The sequence below is a fragment of the Hippopotamus amphibius genome, chromosome 11 (genome assembly GCF_030028045.1).
Source record: "Hippopotamus amphibius kiboko isolate mHipAmp2 chromosome 11, mHipAmp2.hap2, whole genome shotgun sequence".
Lineage (NCBI taxonomy): Eukaryota > Metazoa > Chordata > Mammalia > Artiodactyla > Hippopotamidae > Hippopotamus > Hippopotamus amphibius.
The window spans coordinates 107,690,813-107,715,463 of record NC_080196.1 but is presented as its reverse complement, the minus strand read 5'-3'; the positions used below and the strand labels follow the sequence as shown (position 1 = coordinate 107,715,463).

The following is a 24,651-nucleotide window of genomic DNA, read 5'->3' as shown; positions in this document are numbered from 1 at the left end:
GCTGTGGCCGTTGCTAACTCAACTTTCACTTCTATGCCCTGAGAATACAGATGACCCTTGAACTGCACAATGCTGAACAAGTGTGTGCATCCTCTTAGGAGTTTTCAATAGTAAATACTACAGAATCACAAGGATTGGTTGAATCCTTGGATGCAGAACTGTGGATACAGAGGACTGACTATTAGTTATAAGTGCATTTTCAACTGCATAGAGAGGTGGTGCCCCTCACCCCCATGTTGTTCAAGAGTCAACTGTTTTTTATTTTTATCTTACAAATCGGAGCCAAAATAACTTGGGCTGCATCTTCTCTCCATGGCACTACTTCTATCATCATAAGGCAACATAATTACAAGAATTTAATAAATAGCAAACAACACGGAAATTTCTTGCCAGAAACATACTGCTTTCTGTATAGATAAGCTCAGCCCTATAAACCTTTGTAATGCACTTTGCTGGGTAGGTACCAGGGAAAGCAAAGGTATTTTCTACTTTGACAACCTAATGAGTAGATAGGGGTCTATCTGCAGAAAGATAAGATTAATTCTTTTTTTTTTTTTTTTTTTTTGGCACACGGGCTTAGTTGCTCCACGGCATGTGGGATCTTCCTGGAGCTGGGATCGAACCCGTGACCTCTGCATTGGCAGGCGGATTCTTAACCACTGAGCCACCTAGGAAGCCCAAGATTAATTCATTTTTATCTCAAAGTACATGTTACAAAATCACTAGTAGAGACGTGGAAAAGACATTGGAAGGAAGCAAGAGTATAAAGGAGAGGTTAAAATAGTAAAGTACATTCCCACTTGGGTCAGTTACATCCGCAGCATGAGATTCATTGAGGGAGAAAACGCTGGAAGGATGGGAAAGGGCAGAATATGAAACACCATTAGTATAATTAAAGGAAAGTCTAAGATTACAGTGGCATACAGGTGGGATGTTGCTCCAGGACCTTTTGTGTGAGGCCCCCGTCCAATAAACCACTGATGTCACTGTCTCCAGGCTCTGTCTTTGGTCTTGAGGCTGAGCAACTACAAGGCTTGCAGGTCTGTGGGGTGCAGCCCAACACAAGCATGGGGTGTTTCTAAGCCAACCTCTTTTTTGAGCACATACAGAATTCTAAAATAAACATTCCAAAGCCACAGACAATGAATATTCCTCAAATAGACACCACAGAGGCAAACTTCCCAAATTCACTTGTAAGAATGGGATTTTCTGACTGATGAAAGGGATCAGAAGTACAATTTCTCTCACAGAGTTGTGATGTCACTGAGCACATTTTGTTCTAAAGTCACATATCGTTTATCTTTGAATATATGTGTAAAAGACATATCGTCATTTAAAGTTTGGCATTGAATTTCTTATGAATATTTAGACATTAATAAAATGAAGGTTGTAAATCCCCTACCAAACCAATGCAATATAGCAATGCCAACCAAAAATTTCTAAGAACATGCTCAAGCTACACTATTCTTCCTGTGTTAAATGCAGGCATTAAAACAGAAGTATACACATGGTTTAAACTCTTAACATAAATTTCTCTTATGTAAACTTATGAAACCATGCTCCCAAATTTTAAAATATTGGATGTTTGAAGTAGCAAACTTTGAGTGAGCATCTATTATTTACATGGCAGTGGGGTAAGTGCCAGAACTTCATTGAAGGCCACATCCTGGCTTAAATCTACATTAACTCTGCAGTATAATTTTAATGATGCTAATTTCCTGCTGTTTCTCATCTTTTCTTATTCTCCAGTCATTATCAAGTTTCCAGATGTGGTGTTCTCTGGCAGAGAAAGGAAAATGAAGGGCAAAATGTATGAAATACAATTATTAAGCCTAGAACTAGGGATAGGGTACATTTAGTTGAAGGGCCAGAGGTGGAGATGAGGTTAAAATCAGAACAGAAAACAGAAGACAGGAAGAAAAATATAAGTGAACTTTTTTCTCTCAAGGTTCTTCTATGTAGTTTATAGTTTGTGAAGCATAGCTTAACGGATACATTTTCCAGGGAAATGATATATGGTGAGACAGCAATGAGTCAAATGGTCCTGTGTGTGTACGTGTGTGCATGTGTGTGTGCACATACATGTAAATACACAGGCAAAGACAGCTGACCTTCTATCATGGTTGTATTAACCTTTCCTTGAACTAACATAATGTACCATGTTTATTCCTTACTGAATACAGTGGAATATGTTTTTTTCCATTAAAGTTTGATCCGTATAGAACTACAGGTGTTACCTATTATATTTAGAAAAGTGCATGCAAGAAGCTTGATGGAGAAAAATTAAGTATAGAGACCAAGTTTCAAATTTAATTCAAACCTGAAATTGAAATTTCAGGTTTGAATTAAAGAGAGTGAAGCAATTTGTTTGAATAAGGCCATTAATTAGATTATACTAATCGAATATAATATCTGGAAACTGAGCCTTTTAGTAACTACTTTTATGTATCTAATAGACCATGATTAAACGGCTGACTGTTACATTTCACACTGTGAGTTATCTTCAGATTTTTCATTGTGCTGTGTCAGGAGAACTTAATTAACAATCTAAATCTTGCCTTTCACCTCTGGTCCAGCCAGCAGAATGCATCCCATGATAAAATCAATTTAGTAATAATGGGCTCAAGCAAAGCTGGTCTACTTGAGGAGAAAGGTTGGTGGCTGGTGGAGCAAGAAAGTTCTCAGACTTCTCAGGAGTCAGGATAAGTGAATCAGCAAGAATTGATCTCGGGTAGGAGAGTGGGGTAGGGTGGGGACATCTCTTCTACACTGAGCTGAATAAAGTCCTTGAGGAGTTTTGCAGCTCTGCAGCCTGAAAAACAGGGTGCCGTTTCCCTCAGGCCACATGGACTGAGTGATGTAAGTCTTGGGAGAAGGGGTTCATCTGTTTAGGGGGCAATGTCTTGTTTACACTCACAGGTGGGAAGAGAAAAATAACTGAAGACTTAAGCCTGACATTTTGCGCCTGAGATTTTTTTCTTGCATTAAAAACTTAGGGTTAAGTTTAGAGTTAGACTTAGCTTTTCTCGAACTTTAGAAGCTAGAAAACCATTTCTTAAAGCTAGATTTTTATAAAGTCCTTAGGACAAAACAAAATTCTTCACACATAGTGGAAGGGGACCTTCAAGATGGCAGAGGAGTAAGACATGGAGATCACCTTCCTCCCCACAAATACATCAAGGATACATCTACATGTGGAACAGCTCCTACAGAACACCTACTGAACACTAGCAGGGGACCTCAGACATCCAAAATGGCAAGAAAATCCCCACGTAACTGGGCAGAGCAAAAAAAAAAAAAAAGGAATCAGGATGGGACCTGCCCCTCTGGGTGGGAGCTGTGAAGGAGGAAAAGTTTCCACACAATAGGAAGCCCCCTCACTGGTGGGGATGGCGGTAGCTTCAGAGCCCCAGAGGATAGGGCAGCAACAGAGGGGCAGAGGACAGAGCGGAGAGATTCCCACATGGAGAATCAGTGCTGACCAGCCCTCACCAGCTTGAGACGCTTGTCTGCTCACCCGCTGGGGTGGATGGGGGCTGGGTGCTGAGGCTTGGGCTTCGGAGGTCAGACCCCAGGGAGGGGACTGGGATTGGCTGCATGAGGACAGCCTAGGGGGGCTAGTGTGCCACAGCTAGCTGGGAGGGAGTCCAGGAAAAAGCCTGGGCCTGCCAGAGAGGCAGGTGACCTTTGTTGTGGGGTGCTTGAGAGGTGGCCTGCCGTAGGAGCTTCCTGCTTCGTGTGCTCTAAGATGGCATTCAATGGCTATGTGAGCCTGAGTGTGAGCCATGGCTCTTATCTTGGAATCCAGATGCTGCTGCCGCTGCCACCAAGGGTCCTGTGTGCAAGACAGGTCACTGCCCACACCCTCCCAGCAGCCTGTGCAGCCTGCCACTGCCAAGGGTCCTAGAGAACGCCCGGCACACCTCAGGCTCTTGCAACTTTGTGCCAGCCTCTGCTGCAACAGGCACTCCCCACACATTCCAACTGTGACTGCCACATCCCTCCCTCCCCCTGGCCTGAGTGATCCCTAATCAGCTGCTACTTTCATCCCCTCTTGCCTGGGAGGGGAACAGACACCTGAGGGCAGCCCACACACAGAGGCAGGGCCAAAAGCAAAGCTGAATCCCAGGGGCTGTGCAACCAAAGAAGAGAAATGGGAGAGAAATGGAAATATCTCCATGCAGCCACAGGAGCAGTGGGTTAAATGCCTGCAATCAGCTTGGTAAACCCTGCATCTATGCATTACCTAAATAGACGAGTGTTCCCACAATTGTGGCTGTGCACTTTGGGGACAAGTACACACGGGAGTAATGCCAGATCAGAGTCTGAGCTGGCCCCACAGTGACCCCAGCAGGTCCAGAGACCTACCTGGAGGTTATAGAGGATTCCCTGAGGGATTGGCTGTGGCTCACTGTGGGGGTAAGGACACTGACAGCTAAGGCCACAGGAAAATATTACAACTTTTTTGGTTTTTGTTTTGTTCTGTTGTCTTTTTTTATAATTCTTTTATTTTTTATTTTCTTTTTTATGCTTTTATTTTTAATTTTTTAATTTTATTATTTTTCCTATTTCTACTATACTTTTTCATTATATTGCATTTTTTCCTTATGTTTTTTTCTTTGTTTTGTTTTCATTTTATTTTAAACTATATTTTGTATTTTTTATTTTTACTACTTTGTTGTTTTGTATTTTTTCCTATTGTTTTCATCTTTCTTTTGTCTTTACTTTTTTTTTTTTGATCTTTTTGTGTTTTTGTTTTATGCTTCCATTGCCTTTTTTTTAGTTGCATTCTGCATTTGACTTGTTTCTGCTTTTATGTATTTGCTAGTTTAGTTTTTAGTGTTTGTTCTTTGTTTATTGGTTTGGTTGCTCTGTTTTCTCTCTTTTTTTTTTCTTTTTGTGAGTGCGTGTGTGTATGTTTCTTTGTGTGATTTTCTCTGTTTAGTTTTGTTTTTACCATTTGTCTTGGGGGTTTGTCTCTTTGTTTGTTTTGTCTGTTTCTTCTTCTTCCTTTTCTTCCATGCCCCATGGCTTGCACGGTCTTGGTGCTCCAGCCAGGAGCAGGCCTGAGCATCTGAGATGGAAGAGCCAAGTCCAGAACTTTGGACCACCAGAAACTCCTGGCCCCATGGAATATTAATGGGTGAGAGCTCTCCCAGACATCTCCATCCCAACAATAAGACCTGACTCCACCCAAGGGCCAGCAAGCTCCACTGCTGGATGCCTCATGCCAAACAACTAGCAAGACAGGAACACAATCACACCCATTAGCAGACAGGCTGCCTATAGCTGCCTATAGTCACAGACACCACACAACACACCACTGGACGTGGCCCTGACCATCAGAGGGACAAGATCCAGCCCAACCCACCAGAACATGGGCACCAGTGGCCCCCACCAGGAAGCCAACAGAAGCCACTGGACAAGCCTCATCCACTGGGGACAGACAACAGAAGTAAGAGGAATTATGATCCTGCAGCCTGCAGAAAGGAGACCCCAAACAGAGTAAGTTAAACAAAACAGAGAAATATGAGGCAGTTGAAGGAGCAAGGTAAAAACCCACAAGACCAAACAAATAAAGAGGAGATAGGAAGTCTACCTGAAAAAGAATTCTGAGTAATGATAGTAAAGATGATCCAAAATCTTGGAAACAGAATGGAGAAAATACAACAAACTTTTAACAAGGACCTAGAAGAACTAAAGTGCAAACAAACAGCAATGGACAACACAATAACTGAAATTAAAAATACTCTAGAAGAAATCAATAGCAGAATAACTGAGGCAGAAGGATGGATAAGTGAGCTGGAAGATAGAATGGTGGAAATGACTGCCATGGAGCAGAAAAAAGAATGAAAAGAATTGAGGACAGTCTCAGAGACCTCTGGGACAACATTAAACACACCAGCATTCAAATTACAGGGCTCCCAGATAAAGAAGAGAAAAAGAAAGGGTTTGAGAAAATATTTGAAAAGATTATGTTCGAAAATTTCCCTAACATGGGAAAGGAAATAGTTAATCAAGTCCACGAAGTGCAGAAAGTCCCATACAGGATAAACCCAAGGAGAAATATGCCAATACACATGTTAAAACTATCAAAAATTAAGTACAAAGAAGAAATATTAGAAGCAGCAAGGGAAAAGCAACAAATAACATACAAGGAATTCCCTGTAAGGTTATCAGCTGATTTTTCAACAGAAACTCTGCCGACCAGAAAGGAGGGGCAGGATCTATTTTAAATGATGAAAGGGAAAAACCTACAACCAAGATTACTCTAACCAGCAAGGATCTCATTCAGATTCAATGGAGAAATCAAAAGCTTTACAGACAAGCAACAGCTAAGAGAATTCAACACCACCAAACCAGCTCTAGGACAAATGCTAAATGAACTTCTCTAAGCAGGAAACACAAGAGAAGAAAAGGACCTAAAAAAACAAACCCAAAACAATTAAGAACATGGTAATAGGAACATACATATCAATAATTACCTTGAATGTAAATGGACTAAATGCTCCAACCAAAAGACATGGGCTCGCTGAATGAATACAAAAACAAGACCCATATATACGCTGTCTACAAGAGACCTGCTTCAAACCTAGGGACATGTACAGACTGAAAGTGAGGGGATGGAAAAAGATATTCCACGCAAACAGAAATCAAAAGAAAGCTGGAATAGCAATACTCATATCAGACAAAATAGACTCTAAAATAAAAACTGTTACAAGAGACAAGGAAGGACACTACATGATGACCAAGGGATCAATCCAAAAAGAAAATATAAGAATTGTAAATATTTATGCACCCAATATAAGAGCACCTCAATACATAAAGCAAATGCTAACAGCTATAGAAGGGAAAATTGACAGTAACACAATAATAGTAGGGGACCTTAACGCCCCATGTACACCAATGGACAGATTATCCAAACAGACAATAAATAAGGAAACATAAGCTTTAAATGACACATTAGACCAGATGGATTTAATTGATAATTATAGGACATTCCATCCAAAGTGTACAGAATACACTTTCTTCTCAAAGGCACACAGAATGTTTTCCAGGATAGATCACATCTTGGGTCACAAATCAAGTCTCAGTAAATTTAAGAAAATTAAAATTTATCAAGCATCTTTTCTGATCACAATGCTATGAGAATAGATATCAATAACAGGAAAAAAACCATAAAAAATACAAACACATGGAGGCTAAACAATACACTACTAAATAACCAAGACGTCACTGAAGAAATCAAAGAGGAAATCAAAAAATACCTAGAAACAAATGACAATGAAAACACAACAACCCAAAACCTATGGGATGCAGCAAAAGCAGTTCTTTAAGAGGGAAGTTTATAGCAATACAATCCTACCTCAAGAAACAAAGGAAATCTCAAATGATCTAATCTTACACCTAAAGAAATTAGAGAAAGAAGAACAAAAAACCCCCAAAGTTAGCGAAAGGAAAGAAATCTAAAGATCAGATCAGAAATACATGAAAAAGAAATGAAGGAAACAAGAGCAAAGATCAATAAAACTAAAAGCTGGTTCTTTGAGAAGATAAACAAAATTGATAAACCATTAGCCAGACTCATCAGGAAAAAAAGGGATAAGACTCAAATCAACAGAATTAGAAATGGAAGGAGAAACAACTGATACTGCAGAAATACAAAAGATCATAAGAGACTACTACAAGCAACTATATGCCAATAAAATGGACAACCTGGAAGAAATGGATAAATTCTTGGAAAAGTACAACCTTCTAAGACCAAACTAGGAAGAAATAGAAAATATGAACAGACTAATCCCAAGCACTGAAATTAAAGCTGTGATTAAAAATCTTCCAATGAACAAAAGCCCAGGGCCCGATAGCTTCACAGGTGCACTCTATTAAGCATTTAGAGAAGAGTTAACACCCATCCTTCTCAAACTCTTCCAAAACATAGCAGAGGGAAGAACACTCCCAAACTCATTCTATGAGGCCACCATCGCCCTGATATCAAAACCTAAGATGTCACAACAAAAGAAAATTCCAGGCCCATATCACTGATGAACACAGATGCAAAATACTCAACAAAATACTAGCAAACAGAATCCAAGAGCACATTAAAAGGATCATACACAACGATCAAGTGGGATCTATCCCAGAAATGCAAGGATTCTTCAATATACACCTATCAATCAATGTGATACACCATATTAACAAAATGAAGGGTGAAGACCTAAGGGGGTGGGATAGGGAGGTTGGGAGGGAGGCTCAAGAAGGAGGGGATATGGGGATATATGTATACATATAGCTGATTCACTTTGTTGTACAGCAGAAACAAATACAATACTGTAAAGCAATTATACTCCAATAAAGATAAAAAACAAAAGAAAACAACAAATAAAAAACATATGATAATCTCAATAGATGCAGAAAAAGCTTTTGACAGAATTCAACCCCCATTTATGATAAAAACTCTCCAGAAAATGGGCATAGAGGGATCCTACCTCACCATAATAAAGGCCATATATGACAAACCCACAGCCAACATCATTCTCAATGGTGAAAAACAAAGCATTTCCTTTAAGATCAGGAACAAGACAAGGGTGCCCACTCTCACCACTATTATTCAACATAGTTTTGGAAGTCCTGGCCACAGCAATCAGAGAAGAAAAATAAATAAAAGGAATCCAATTTGGAAAATAAAAGTAAAACTTTCACTGTCTGCAGATGATATGACACTATACATAGAAAATCCTACAGATGCTACCAGAAAACTACTAGAGCTAATCAAAGACTCTGGTAAAGTAGCAGGATACAAAATTAATGCACAGAAATCTCTTGCATTCCTATACACTAATAATGAAAAATCAGAAAGAGAAATTAAGGAAACACTCCCATTTACCACTGCAACAAAAAGAATAAAATACCTAGGAATAAACCTAAGGAGGCAAAAGACCTGTATGCAGAAAACTATAAGACACTGATAAAAGAAATCAAAGATGAGACAAACAGATGGAGAGATATACAACGTTCTTGGATTGCAAGAATCAACATTGTGACAATGACTATACTACCCAAAGCAATCTACAGATTCAGTGCAATCCCTATCATACTACCAATGACATTTTTCATAGAACTAGAACAAAAAATTTTTACAATTTATATGGAAACACAAAAGACCCCAAATAGCCAAAGCAACCTTGAGAAAGAAAAATGGAGCTGGAGGAATCAGATTCCCTGACTTCAGACTATACTACAAAGCTACAGTAATCAAGACAGTATGGTACTGGCACAAAAACAGAAATATAGGTCAATGGTACAGGAGAGAAAGTCCAGACATAAACCCACACACATATGGTCACCTTATCTTTGACAAAGGAGGCAAGAATACACAATAGAGAAAAGAGAGCCTCTTCAATAAGTGGTTCTGGGAAAACTGGACAGCTACATGTAAAAGAGTGAAAGTAGAACACTCTCTAACACCATACACAAAAATAAACTCAAAATGTATTAAAGATCTAAATGTAACGCCAGACACTATCAAACTCTTAGAGCAGCATAGGCAGAACACTGACATAAATGACAGCAAGATCCTTTTTGACCCACCTACCTCCTAGAGTAATGGAAATATAAACAAAAATAAACAAATGTGACCTAATGAAACTTAAAAGTTTTTGCACAGGAAAGGAAACCATAAACAAGATAAAAAGACAACCCTCAGAATGGGAGAAAATATTTGCAAATGAAGAAACTGACAAAGGATTAATCTCCAGAATATACAAGCAGCTCATGCAAAAACAAAAAACCCAATCTAAAAATGGGCAGAAAAAGTAAATAAACATTTCTCCAAAGAAGACATGTAGATGGCCAACAAACACATGAAAAGATGCTCAACATCACTAATCATTAGAGAAATGCAAATCAAAACCACAATGAGGTATCACCTCACACTGTTCAGAATGGCCATCATCACAAAATCTAGAAACGATAAATGCTGGAGAGGGTGTGCAGAAAAGGGAACCCTCCTGCACTGTTGGTGGGAATGTAAATTGGTGCAGCCACTATGGAGAACAGTATGGAGGTTCCTTGAAAAACTAAAAATGGAACCAGCATATGACCCAGCAATCCCATTCCTGAGCATATACCCTGAGAAAACCATAATTCAGAAAGATACATGTACCACAGTGTTCAGTGCAGCACTATTTACAATAGCCAGGACATGGAAGCAACCTAAATGTCCATCAACAGATGAATGGATAAAGAAGATGTGGCACATATATATAATGGAATATTACTCAGCCATGAAAAGGAACGAAACTGAGTTATTTGTAGTGAGGTTGATGGACCTAGCGTCTGTCATACAGAGTGAAGTAAGTCAGAAAGAGAAAAACAAATACTGTATGCTAGCGCATATATATGGAATCTAAAAAAACAGTACTGATGAACACAGTGACAGGACAAGAATAAAGATGCAGACATAGAGGACAGACTTGAGGACACAGAGGGGGAAGGGGAACCTGGGACAAAGTGAGAGAGTAGCATTGACACATATACACTACCAAATGTAAAACAATAGCTAGTGGGAAACTGCTGCATGACACAGGGAGATCAACCCGATGCTTGCTGATGAGCTAGAGGGGGTGGGACAGGGAGGGTGGGAGGGAGGCCCAAGAGGGAGGGGATATGGAGATATATGTATAAATACAGCTGATCCACTTTTATGTACAGTGGAACTGGCACAACATTGTATAGTAATTATACTCCAATAAAGATCTGAAGAAAAAAATAAAAAGAGAAAACACCACCACCACAATGAGGTATCACCTCGCACCAGTCACAATGGCCATCATCAAAAAATCTAGGAACAGGACTTCTCTGGTGGTGCAATGGTTGAGAATCTACCTGCCAATGCAGGAGACAAGGGTTTGATCCCTGTTCTGGGAAGATACCACATGCTGAGGAGCAACTAAGCCTGTGTGCCACAACTAGTGAGCCTGAGCTCTAGAGCCCATGAGCCACAACTACTGAGCAAATGTGCCACAACTACTAAAGCACATGCACCTAGAGCCTGTGTTCTGCAGCAAGAGAAGCCACCACAATGAGAAATCCATGCACCACAATGAAGAATAGCTCTCACTCGCTGCAACTAGGGAAAGTCCACATGCAGCAATGAAGACCCAGTACAGCCAATAAATAATTAATTTATAAAAAATCTAGGAAGAATAAATGCTGGAGAGGGTGTGGAGAAAAGGGAACCCTATTACACTGTTGGTGGGAATGTCAATTGATACAGCTACTATGTAAAGCAGTTTGGAGATTCTTTAAAAAACTAAAAATAGAACTCCCATATGACCCAGCAATCCCACTCCTGGGCATATACCCAGAGAAAACCATAATCCAAAAAGATATATGTACCACAGTGTTCAGTGCAGCACTATTTACAATAGCCAGGTCATGGAAGCAACCTAAATGTCCATTGACAGATGAATGGCTAAAGAAGATGTGGCACATATGTACAATGGAATATTACTCAGCCATAAAAAGGAATGAAGTGGAGTTAATCTGTAGTGAGGTGGATGGACCTAGAGCCTGTCATACAGAGTGAAGTAAGTCAGAGAGAGAAAAACAAAGACCATATGCTAATGTATATATATGGAATCTAGAAAAAATGGTACTGATGAACCTAGTGGCAGGGCAGGAATAAAGACGCAGAAGTAGAGGACATGCGGGGGAGGGGAGGCTGGGACATAGTGAGAAAGTAGCATTGACATATACACACTACCAAATGTAAAACAGATGGCTAGTGGGAAGCTGCTACAGAGCACAAGGAGATCAACTTGGTGTTTTGTGAAGACCCAGAGGTGGGTAAGGGAGGCTCAAAAGGGAGGGGATATGGGGATATATGTATACATGTAGCTAATTCTCCTTGTTGTACAGCAGAAACTAACAGCATTGTAAAGCAGTTATACTCCAATAAAGATGTCTAAAAAAATACTAGACCAAAAAAAAAAAAAAATACTAGAATAAATTGGAGTAGGATAGCATGCTTCCCTTTAACTGGGAAGAAACTTCTTAGTGCAAATTTAATTTACTTCAATATATTGACAATGGGTAATAATTATGGAATCTTTATACCTTATGTGGACAATTCCTTTTAAGCGCCATGATAAACACTATTATCCTCGTTTTAGAGATGAAGAAAATGAGGCTTAGAAAGACTAAGTAAATTGCCCAAAGTCACACAATGTAGCGGTGGTAAAGCTACTATTCAAACTCAGGTTTACTCAGTTCCAAAACTCCCGATTCTAACCTCTGTAGATGGAGCCTCTTCATGACGACTGAGCCCCCCTAAATCTGGCAGAGCCACGGGGATACAAAATCATTCCAAGTTGCTGGCTCACAACCTAGTGGAAGAGGGTTTATAAATAGACACATTGATACCTTAAAGTTACACGTAAATGTCTGGGAGCTTGGAAGAGGGCATGATGGAAGATGATTGTGGGGTAGGAGGGATGTTTCACACTGAGAATATTTGGAGGCTTTTTTTGTGTCTATTTTGGGGGAGGAATCTGTTCATTCCTCTCTGAAAACTGATATGCAGGGAGGCACTTGCCTTTGACTTACCCTTCCTAAAGTAAGGATATGCAGTGAATGTTCATAAAGAAGGTTTAACAGACACAAAGTGTTGATTCTAAAAACTGGCTCGTATTTTTAAGCGTTGTTGCCAAATTGCCCGCAGCAGCTCGGGCCTCAGGGACAACATGTGATGCATGTGGGTGCTGTGGTCCCATCGTGACTGACTCACCTGACAACATGCAGCTCAAATCCTGGGAAGACGGGTGTGTGAGCACGTGCATGTTCCTTTTTACCACTGGTGCAGATTTCTGTGTGTGTGTGTGTGTTTACTTGCTACAGGAGGCTTTTATTAACTGTGCAATTTGGAAAACATCGTATCATGAAAATTTAAACAGAAGAGCTCAATGGAAGCAATTTAAAAACCACGTGAACTTGAAATTGAACGGGCAGTAAAGAAGGACGGAGGGTCAGAGCTGCTCGGAGAGTAAGTAAATCCTTTGATTTACCTCCCTCATCTCCGCCAGAACTCTATTCACCGTTTTGCGAAGGTTATCTCTAATTCAGATTGCCTGTGTTCGTCCTGTCCTGCTGAGCAATTGGAGCTGCAGATGCCCTTTTGGTGAACACAGAATGCCTTCTGTGCAATCAGGTCGGCTGCTGTGCTGACCCCAGGGGTCTGGAGCTAAGTATAGACGTACTGCGGGCGGAGGGAGTAGACAGTTCAGAGCTGGCATTTGAATATTAATCAGTGTTAATGAAAGTAGAACTCCAAAAGTAACCACCTTTACATATGGCACCCCCAATCATCCTTAATTCAAAGAGCAAAGTTGTTCAGGCTGCTCAAAAGTGCGCCCCAACATATCCTACATACATTTGTGTAAAAATTAGTAATGAAATGTATCAGGGAAAGCTTAAGGATGACACACAGTCTCAGAAGTCGGTGCACGGGGCTCATTTCCAGCTCATCCTCGACGCCCGCTTCTCATCACTGTTGCTTGTGGAAGCACTAATCCCAGAGGAAAGCAGCAGGTGGAGAGACAGAAACCCAGCCACCAGGTGGAAGGACAGAGCCTGAGGATCTCACAGCGCCTCCTGTGCTACCAAAGGAAAGACCAGCAGCAGCAAGCATCTGTGTTCAGTTAAAAAAAAAAAGAAAGATCCGAAAGCCAGACGCGGACGCGCCAACAAAGACCTGAACCTGTGCACGGAGAAGGTCTGGTTCCTTCTGTGACCCTGGTTGAGAACTGTCCTCAGAGAGGAAAGTGGTCATGATGACATCCCCTCCCTGTATCCTTTATAACGCATTTTCTAATTCATTTTCACGTTCAATGAAGATTCACAAGTGCCTGCCACGAGCGAGCTTTGCTACCACCCATGGTCTTTACTAGTTTCATTTGTCGTTTTTAATAAAGGCTCTTGTTATCTTCACAAATCCCACTTTAAAGACCCTGCTGTATAGTCTGTCATATAGATAAGTAGAATGGTGATTAAAAGTCAAGGTGAGAGCCTTCAGTAAGAAAAACTCTGACCTCCTTACTGTCAACAGCTCCTTTGCCCCTTTTCTGTTTGCTCATACCTGTTTTCCTTAGACCTTAATTGTAAAGATGAGACCATTAGGCAACATTTAACATAGCCCCTGGTTTCTGCTTTTCTACATATACACAACTCACCTGCCCTGTTGATTCCTTTCCTGGTTTAGAAGGAGTAAGAATGAAGAGTTAAGTAGTTAAGGAATGACTGACTCTACTCCTAGCTTCTCCTTAGCAAATCTGCAGGTGGACCCACAGGGTCAGGTGGACTCTGCGGGCAAGACAGTGTCCCAGGGAAGATGGGGATGAGTCGGCAGGTCTGCACGTGATGGAAAAATGACAAAGAGTCTCTTGCCTTAGGATTAGATTGTTTCCCCCTTCCCCCTTTAAAAACTGTCATGACTGAGCAGAATCTTGGGAGTTGGTCTCTGGGCAGGGGCCCACCATCTCCCCAGATTGCCAGCTTTTCTGAATAAAGTCCTTTCTTCTCTTCTGAATCTTGCCCCATGGTCTACTGGCTGTTGAGTGGTGAGCAGCCAAACCTGCATTAGTTACATTAGGGGCTTTTGTTTCTTTCCTTTTCCTCCCTCCCCTTATCTCCCCTTCTCTCCCTCTCTTTCTCTTTTTCTTTCTGTCTTTTTGCTTTTTTGAGTGTTCCTCAATCTCCCAACATGTTTTCTGCTGAAGGCCTTAGAACGAAAATCACAATTCTATCACTAGTAAAACAAATGATGTGTTTTAAGCTTTCACTTTTGAGTCAAGAGTTCAAGATCATGTTTCCTTCCCTTTAACAGTTTGTTTCCCTGAGTCTAAAGATAACATCTGTAGAATGTTATGACACAAACGTTTTTCATAAATGCAGAAGTTAGAGAAATATAAATAAAAAATTACCATCTAATACAAATCAACCATCCCAATTACCCAGTAAAAACTGAGAAAAGGAAAAGTCTTTATTAACACGTTCTGCAGGAAGAGGTGACATAACCCATCACAGCCATTTCAGGGTAGGAATTTTAAACAGCAGCTGCCTCATACTTGGCTAGCGTGTACTTGCTAAAGATTAATTATTCTGTTTTTCAATTTTTTTTGGACTCCAGAGAACTAGAGTAAAACAGGGAAACCATCACAGGTTATGCTTTCAGAGCGCTGTTCTGGGAGTAGCACGGAGGGATTGGGAAGATTCACAGGATGTCAGTATCGACGCGTCAATCTTTTAGAGTGTGTCTTACCTCTATGGTTATAGAGTGGATGACACAAGTGAATACGGTAAAACCAAGTGAAGTGCAGTTTTGAGGGTGACAGGCAACTGAAGTTATAGGCACGTGTTGATATAGAATGGATTTGTTTTCACACCAGGAATTTTATTTTTTTAATTCCAGTACATGTACGGCACATTAATGACTTCCAACCTATTAAACTCTAAGCATATAAAACGTCCCCCGCTTTACCTTCTGAATGAAAGCCTGTTGAATTTAATTCATGCTGACCGCAGCTTCACAGTGAGAATGTTAACAGTATGGTGAAAAAACTCTACTGACGTATTTTTATTCCTCGATGCTACCTGCGGTGTACTTGACGGCATATCATCCACTGACACCAGAGTTTTCCTTTGACTCTGGAAGATCAGTGATGATAGTTGCTTGACTGTGTTCTCCCCTTTGGAAAGAGGGGATGCCACTTCAAGGAGCACGGCTGAGGGAGTGAGATGCTAAATAGCTACACTTTTAAATGTAGTTTAGTGGAAAAAAATTCACCTGTGCATGAAAGGCTGATTAGGTTATTTCTATTTTTATTTCTTTCTTGATTCAGTAGTTTTATTCTGCCCTAATTCCATGAGGGCATAGCCTGAGGAGATTACACCCCAGTAAAAAAACAGGCCCTCTGCCTCTCTCAGCTCCTCAACAGAACCAAAGGAAAACAAAATAAATCACTGTCAAAGTATCACTAACAAGTGTATATCTGTATATTATCTACCTACTTACAACCTATTTACCTATCTGTATCTCTCTATGTATGATATAACCATAAAATGAGGGGTACATAAAATGGTAAAATGTATTGCTCTAAGAAGTATGCAACAAAAATAAATGCACAGTAGAGTGAAGTATGTTCTACATTGGGTACAGTCTGTATTTATCTGACTTACAGTAATTACCTTAATCAATTCATATTTTTTGTTACGTAAAAACAACAACAACCAGCCAAAGAAGAATGTGACGTTGAGGTTGAAAGGGTTCAGAAGGAGCCTCCCCAAAATGTGCCACTGTGGCGTGCGGATTATTTTGCGCCTAAGACATTCAAGGCCCAAAAGACTCAGGAAGACCTTTTAACCTCCCACTTAATTGCTGGAAAGAATTTAGACAGGAGGCCTTGCTCAGACACAGAGCTGTTATCAGAGATAACTTTTATCTGAATGACCGATCTGTGTGGCAGGGCAAATGTCTAATTACCAAACATCTGTCCTTCTTACCGTCCTGTGTCCTGTGACTCACCTTCCTCCCCTTGGAAGTCCCAGGCCCCTGTCCCTTCCCTTAGCTCAGGATGCCATATGAGCTTCAGCTGCTGGACTTGCCTTTGGGTCTCATGAACTCTCACACGTATAACATTAAATTCATTTTTCTCCTGTTAATCTCATGTCAATTTCATTATTAGACCAGCCAAAGAACCTAGACCTAGAACGTTAGAAGGTAAATTTTTCCTCCCCAACAAGATCATATAAATAAAAAGTTCATCATAACTGATAAGGCATTTGCAACCCTTAACTGGAAATTAACATTAGTGAGATGAATCATAGAGTATTCTCATTAGTTACTGATGGTGTAAATCAACACTGTCCTCCAAAAAGTCTCTGGCAAGGTTTCCAGAAATTTCAGTGCATTCGGGTATTTTTTGTTGGGTGCCTATGACATTATTTCTGAAGTTATCAGTCTAAATCTTAACACTGGAGAAAAGTTTTCTGTATGTTACTGTAAAAACCAGTCTTTTATTTGCTGGAATTACAGACCAAAGCCTTGTCAGAACCCAAAGTTATCAGTACAGTGGTTCCAATCCACTTCCAACTTTGTACCAACATCTTGCTTTCTTTCTGCTTAGAAATTTAACTTTTTATTTTCTTATTCAAACATCCCATAGTTCTAGCTTTCTTCTATTGAATGTTAATATTTACATATACATGTTTATGTTTAAATAAAAACCACCTTACATTAAAGGCATATTTTCTAATTATTTCTAACCACAGGTGCAAGCAAGACTAATTTTACAAGATCATGACTGGTGATTTTGGTGTGTGGTTCCTGGCGTTTGTGGAGGGAAACAGCAAAATGAGAGGCACGTCTCCTCTTTCTGATTCACGGAACTATCAAAGCAGCTCGCCCTTCTTTTCTCAATCCTCTAATCCTTAACCTATTAAAGATTTTCTCATACAAATAAATAATACAAAAAGATTATAACGACCTGTTAAATACAGGTAGTCAAGTTGGCGATAAGAGGGTTCATTTAAAATATAAAAATGCAATTATCTTACATATGTGACTAAAATGGTTCTGACTGCTTTTTCTTGCAGAATGTATCTTTAATCCTTCATTGCTGCTCATCAAATCCCATTATTCTAGGTTTGAAACTCTGGCAAGCAAATATTGCTTTAAAAATACACTATTTCAGTTTGCTTGCTACAGAATTTTTTTTTTGTCAAAACATTTAGTGTTCTTAATATGAGCAAAAGTTAATATATGAAAAGAAAAATAATCTGAATGCCTAATTGTGCTGAAGGCTATGATGGTCACTCCTTCACCTGATATTTATTGGGTACCTAGTACATTCAAGCCTACTGTGCTCGAAAAAGGTTTGATGAGTGTTTTCAACTGTGTTTTTTTAGCCTTATTTTTCTTAGTTCCTGCTTCCTCCCGTCTTGGTCAGCTGTTAGTTTCTTGCAACTGAGTATTTTATCTGAAGGATAAGTTCATTCATTTAGTACAAAAGGGAAGAAAGAGGAAGAGAACCACGGAAGCTGAGTTCTGCTGTTGTTGATCAAATACCTGCTCTCTGTTAATCTGAGTCACCTGCTGAGCCAGTCCATGCAGTCAATCAACCGCTTACCATCAGAAAAATACAGAAGCAGCATATTTACACTGGTGCCTCCTGCCCAGCACCCTCCCAAATGGTTTCTAAGTCAAGGCTTTGGCTAAACCCTAAAACTATGAGTAGGTTCATGTAGCACTTCATTACAGAGCCAGAAGTCAGCCTTCTGAACTGATATTCAATCCTATTACAGCAAAAAAGATGCTAAGTAATCAATCCTTTGTAAAACACAGCATGAAACAGACCCTGGTATTAGCTACCTTTAGCTTCTGGTAATATATTTTGTATAATGTTTTAGTCAAATTCCTGTGCCAAAGCGGGTACTCAGCCCTTGGTGACCTTTGGGATAATTTTTACCATGCGTCTATGAAAGGATAGCTTTAGAAAAGCCACTGTAAATCTCAGAGCTCCCACTGTGGCCGGTGACAGCTGATAAATGGAAATGGAGGAAAAGCAAGCAATGCAAATACAAAGCAGTTTGCATGGCTCCTGGTCCACCTGTACGAAGCTAATGGAGGTGCTGCTTCTTTACGGTTACTTGCCTTGCAAACTGTAGATTTCTCCGACGCTGTTCTGCCGAGTGATGTGATGCCAGTATGCACTGCGAGGAAGAGATATTGATTTGGATAACGTCATTGGTTCAGTCAAGCTTGTCTGAAGCTAAAAGAAAAAGAAAACGTGTCTTAGGCTTTATTTAAAATATTAAACTGAAATCTGCTCTTTTAAAAGTTCAGGGTTAAATATGGGTGACATATGACAGAATCTGTTACAGATTCCTGCATAATCTGCTGTTTCAAGATATCTTTTTCTTTTTTTGGCCGTGATGGGTGGCTTGCAGGATTTTAGTTCCCTGACCAGGGACTGAACCTGGGGCCACCACAGTGAAAGTGCCAAGTCCTAACCGCTGGACTGCAAGGAAACTCCCAAGATATCATTAAAAAAAAAAGGAAAATTATGACATAAAATATGAAATGAACACTTGTAAACAATCTCACTCATTAATTAACAAGGGAACAAAAAGATGGTAGACTGATTCCAACGAGAATTCAAAGGGCTTATAGCCAATCAGGAACGCTGGTAAGTAAGCAGCCACAGCAATAATCAATTATGTTCCATCAGATATGTTTATTTGCATTTCTATAAGCAAGAGTTATCTGCCTTGTTGATACTATCAGCTTTCTGCAACTTATGAAAAGGTAAAATAACCCCCCAAATGGAGGTACAAGCCCTTTCAGAAACAGATACCCCTCAATGGTGCCAAATACAAGATGCCATTTCTTTTTCACCCATTTCAGTGTCTGTTAGGCTGCACCCCACAGGCCTACAAGCCCTGTGCTTGCCCAGATTCAAGACCGAAGAAAAAGCCCGGAGTTGGCAACAGGGACATCAGCGTTTAATGGGTGGGGAGCTTACGTGTCTGAAGCAAGGTCCTGGAGCGACAAGCCACTGTGGACACCCCACCGTGTGCACGGGCGCAAGGTGTGCAGGCTTCACGTCCACGGGGGGAGGGGAGGTTGCCAGTTATAGGGGGATTGATATCAGGTGGGCTCATTAGTTACCAGGGAAACCAGCAGAGGGCACGCCCCTCACCACCCCTTTGATAAGAACCACCACCAGCTGGGACCTGGGGCAGGTACTAGGAAGGTCAGTCGTGTGCATAGGGCGTAGGTGAAGCAGGCACTAGTCGGGCAGGGACTGGACAGACAGCAAGAGGACAGCCATCCTGAGTGGCCTGACCACACAGTGTCTTACAGTGTTTCCTGACACCCGCTCCCACCCCTACCCAATGGCTCTTTCCTCAAATAGATCTTTCTCCTTGCTCCTGCCATAGGAGTTTGTACATATTAGAAAGTGTTTTCCCTGAGAAGTTCGGTGATAAGAGGGTGGTATATTTTCTTATTTTAAAGATAAACTGTAAGGTGAACTACGGAGATCCACACAACATCACATCAGGTGACGTTCACATACACGATTACTTCAAAGAGAATACTTTACATTGCATTTTCAAGGAAGATATTCATTTTGATTGATTCATGCTGTTTTTAAAAACCATCCAGAAATGGTTCTGTGTGGCCTTTGCGCACAGTTCTCTGATGTAATCTGAGCAAACATGAGCTTTCTGACAATGGGTAATCCTCTAATTACTAACATCTAACATTTCCCCTTTAATTTTAATCGTCTCTTGGTAAGAGGGGTCAACAAAATGACACAAAAAAATCATCCTTAACTTTCCATCTTATAATCAATCATGTCTCGAAAGCATTAAGATAAAAATATAGCTTTAAAATGCTACAGTAATTTCTGAATTGAAAGCACAATACATCATTTTTACCTGGTGGATTTCTAGGATCATAAGAGTATGTATAACAGAAACCACATAGGGTGATTTATGTTTTTAAAAAAATTTTTTTAAAATAAATTTATTTATTTATTTATTTATTTGTTTATTTATTGGCTGTGTTGGATCTTCGTTGCTGCATGCAGGCTTTCCCTAGTTGTGGTGAGCGGGAGCTACTCTTCATTGTGGTGTTTGGGCTCCTCATTGCAGTGGCTTCTCTTGCTGCGGAGCACAGGCTCTAGGCACACAGGCTTCAGTAGTTGAGGCACACTGTCTCAATAGTTGTGGCACATGGGCTTAGTTGCTCCACGGCTTGTGGGATCTTCCTGGACCACAGATCGAACCCGTGTCCCCTGCATTGGCAGGCAGATTCTTAACCACTGTGCCACCTAAGAAGTCCCAGGGCGATTTATATTTATATTGCAAATAAACATTTATATAACATATATAAAAGAGAAAATGATACTGTGAGATCATTTCAAAGCAATTACTCTATTTTAAGAAATCAAACAAGATGGACACATGTCTTCAAAGTTCTTTTATTTCTTCTTGGTGAGGATCTGTCCTGATGATTCTTTCCATTGCCTCAAGCAGTGAGAAAATCCTCAAGAAATGGTACAAAATTCTGCAGCTCATACTACCAGAGCACCCTCAACATTCAACCATGAACTCTTTCCTACAGGCAATAGTCATATGCTTCTCACAAGATCAGTATTTGGAAAGGATGCTTCAGCTTAGATGCAGAAATCATCTAGATCTAGAAGCAGCTAATTCAGTTCTTGAGACACTTGCCATAACTTCTTGCCATTTTCAACCCTGTCTCTTGGTTTCATCCTTTTTAAAACAGCAGTCAGTTAACTGGGACACAGAGCAATGAATCAGAAGTTGCTTATTAGCATCTGGGAAGAGTAGAAGTCACAGCTCACCAAGTCTGGAGAGTGGTTAAAACATCTGTATTCTATTTGAGAGCTACAAGTGCACATCTCACAAAGCCTACAGCTCAAGAGGATGATTGTGGCCCAAAGTGTACCCTATGGACATTCAGTTAACACCTTTATCTGAGCATCATACAGGTAAGAGTTAGGCTGTCTTCCAGTGGATGAGAAAGGAAACCCAGAAGCAAAGACCCTTATACTTAGAAGGCTAAGTTTAAAGCTATAAACAAGGGTTGGCAGCTTCTGCTCACTCCCATTTAGGCAATATGTAAATAAATAAATGCATTTTTGGTCAACATCTGAGACTAGTGTATGATCTCAAAGAGGAGTCCAATACCATTTCCTGCTGTAATTCGCTTCCCTCCCCTTCCCTAAACTTCAGAAAACTCTTCTGAAAACATTCGGTTGAAAGGTAGTTGTTAGGAAACAATTCTTCCTGGGCTACTCATGGTTCTGCATTTCTTGTGACAACTTTTGTTCCTTACTCTCGTTTCAAGTATGCTTGTGCAGCAAGCAGGCCTGGAAGAGAGAGTCTTTCTCCAGGGTGGAGAACAGATTTGTTTCCTGACCAGGATAAGAGAGGTAGTACCTTCTTCCAGGGCAAAGGCTGAGCAGGTTTGCTAGCAGCCACCTTATGCGATTAGGAGCTCCTATAAAACTGAGCCGCTGTGGGGCCCTCCTGGGTACCAAAGCCTTTCTGTATCTTGTTTGCAGGAAAAAGTCTTTCAGCCTCCTAGACCTTCCCTGAGTTCCAAAGGTCCCCAAGTCCCATGGGGCGATGTGAATGCTGATTCAAACAGATACTAATTAGGTGAGTGAGGGAAGGCAGGAACAAAGGAGAGGCAGTCAAGAAACAACAGGGCAGCCATGGGGCAGGGTCCTGGTTCCTGAAGGGATACACACGCCTGCCTGATACAGGTCTCCCAGTTCTTCTACAGGAACCAAGGCTCCCACCCACGTGGAGGACTGTAACTTCAGGCTGAGCAGAAGCACGTGGACTCCAGACTGGTTGGAACCAGAGGCTGATTCCTGTAACATCATGCTGTTATCTCACCACCAACCAACCAGAGGAAGGTCACACACCTTGCAGCCCTCCCCTCGAAACTTTGCCTATAAAAACTCTTCTCAAAAATCCATTGGGGCGGACTCCCCTGGTAACACAGTGGTTAAGAATCTGCCTGCCAATGCAGGGGACACAGGTTCGAGCCCTGGTCCAGGAAGATTCCACATGTCTTGGAGCAACTAAGCCCATGTGCTACAACTACTGAGCCCACCTGCTGCAACTACTGAAGCCCACGCGCCTAGAGCCCATGCTCCACAACAAGAGAAGCTACCGCAATGAGAAGCCCACGCACTGCAACTAAGAGTAGCACCCCCTTGCCACAACTAGAGAAAGCCTGTGCACAGTAATGAAGACCCAACACAGCCAAACATAAATAAATTAAATAATAAAAATAAATTTTAAAGAAAAGGAAAAATTAAAGAAAAAACACCACTGGGGTGCTGGCGCTTTTTGAGCATGAGCTGCCCTGTTCTCCTGGGATGGCACTGTGATAAATCTTCCTCTCTTCCAACCTCCGATGTATCCATTTGCTTGGCCTCACTGTGAATCGAGCACATGAACTTGGGCTCAACACCACCTACACTCAGGTTCCTCAGCTATGACAGCATTCAGCAGTCCCCCGGGCTACTCCACATCGCCCCATGGGACTTGGGGACCAGAGGAACTGATGGGAACCCGGAACTCATGCTGCCTGCTGTGCTGTGAGTAATAAAGTCCTTTGTCTCTGACCTGGGAGGCTAACGTCTTCTGTCAGCTTCCATGACACTGCGGCAGGCGAGGGAGCCGGGGGTGGTATATCTCTCCTGCGTTTGCTAACCTCTGGATCGTCCCTGTTCTTTCTACATCTTGAATCTAAACCACCTTTTTATTAAAATCTCCTCCACTGAACTACCTAGCACAGTGCACCCTGACTAATACAAAGCATGATCTCACACCCCAGTTTACTCACCCTATCTACACTGAAAGGCTTTCAAGTATTTTCTGCTCTTTTGATACTAAAATGAAAAGATCCCAATACTAAAGAATTTTGAGAAACAAACAAAAAAAAATTGTCAGTGTTCCATCCAGGGGAATTAGTTTAGTATGTACAAGTAGAATTATGAGCATGGTTTCCCAAAGAGTCTCAATTCTCCTCATATTATTTGACATTTACATTTTTATAAAAAAAAAGCATCAAATTCTCTTGGAGCTTCAAAGGAATTTTGCCCGTTTTTGTAAGTTCTTTCATGTCTCCAATTTATAAACTTGGATTTTAAAATTTAAGAATTTATATTTTTCAGTTTTTCTTATATTTCCTTATATTTTGCTTTTATCCTAATTAGTTTCCACCTCCTATTTGTCTTGCTTTCTAGATCTTTTCAATCTTTTCAAGTTGAATATTTCCATTGAACTTTTTATTTCATTAATGAAAGCATTTGCTTCTGAATGCCATTTTGTCCACATTGCAATTGCTTCTTGATAAGTAGAATAAAAATCATTCTTTTCTAAATTATATCATTGTGGCATTATTTCCTATTTTATATGGGAGATTACTTATGTGCATTTTGTTGAGATACTGCTTTTTGTGCATATTTTATTAATTTTCATTTAATAATGCATTGTGGTTAGATAACATGGCCTGAGTAGTTTCTATATGTTGAAGTTTATTTTTCATTTTTATCTAGTATGTGACAATTTCTTTAAATGTTTCATAGGTACTTGAAAAGATGCACAATCAACGTAGAGTCTTTCTCTACACACACACTATTCACTCTGTATTTCCTTCTCCATATAGTCAAAAAAATTTTTAATCTACTTCAACAAATATGAAGTGTTAATTTCAAATTACTAATTAACATGTTTCTGACCATTTCCTCTTGTATATTTAAGTACTCATAAAATAGTACTTAATGAAATAGTACTACATGAAAATGGTATTTTATTTGACACACAAAGCTCCCTGACTGTTTAATAGCTCTCTAACTTATTTTCCCATTCTTTAGCTATATTTTAAAATTCCACTTGCAAAAGTTCTCCCTGTCCCAGAGTTCAGCCTGACCTCCATCTTTTCACCCCACTCTTCCACATACATGGGTTAATAATCTCCCCTTCTTTCTTAGCATGTCTGGGCTTCTTTTTCAAGAAATGGTGCTGTGTATCAGTCATTCATTC

The 24,651-nt window shown here is 40.4% G+C and overlaps 1 protein-coding gene across 1 annotated transcript in view; it reads right to left on the bottom strand.

Moving 5' to 3' along the window:
* The window catches only part of DOK6 (docking protein 6), a 418,365-nt gene that overhangs the window by 61,329 nt on the left and 332,385 nt on the right, over window positions 1–24,651 (bottom strand). Inside the window, exon 7 of the mRNA XM_057700520.1 lies at window positions 18,707–18,824. Within this exon, the coding sequence (XP_057556503.1) occupies window positions 18,707–18,824 (118 nt within the window). The remainder of the gene's footprint in view (window positions 1–18,706; window positions 18,825–24,651) is intronic.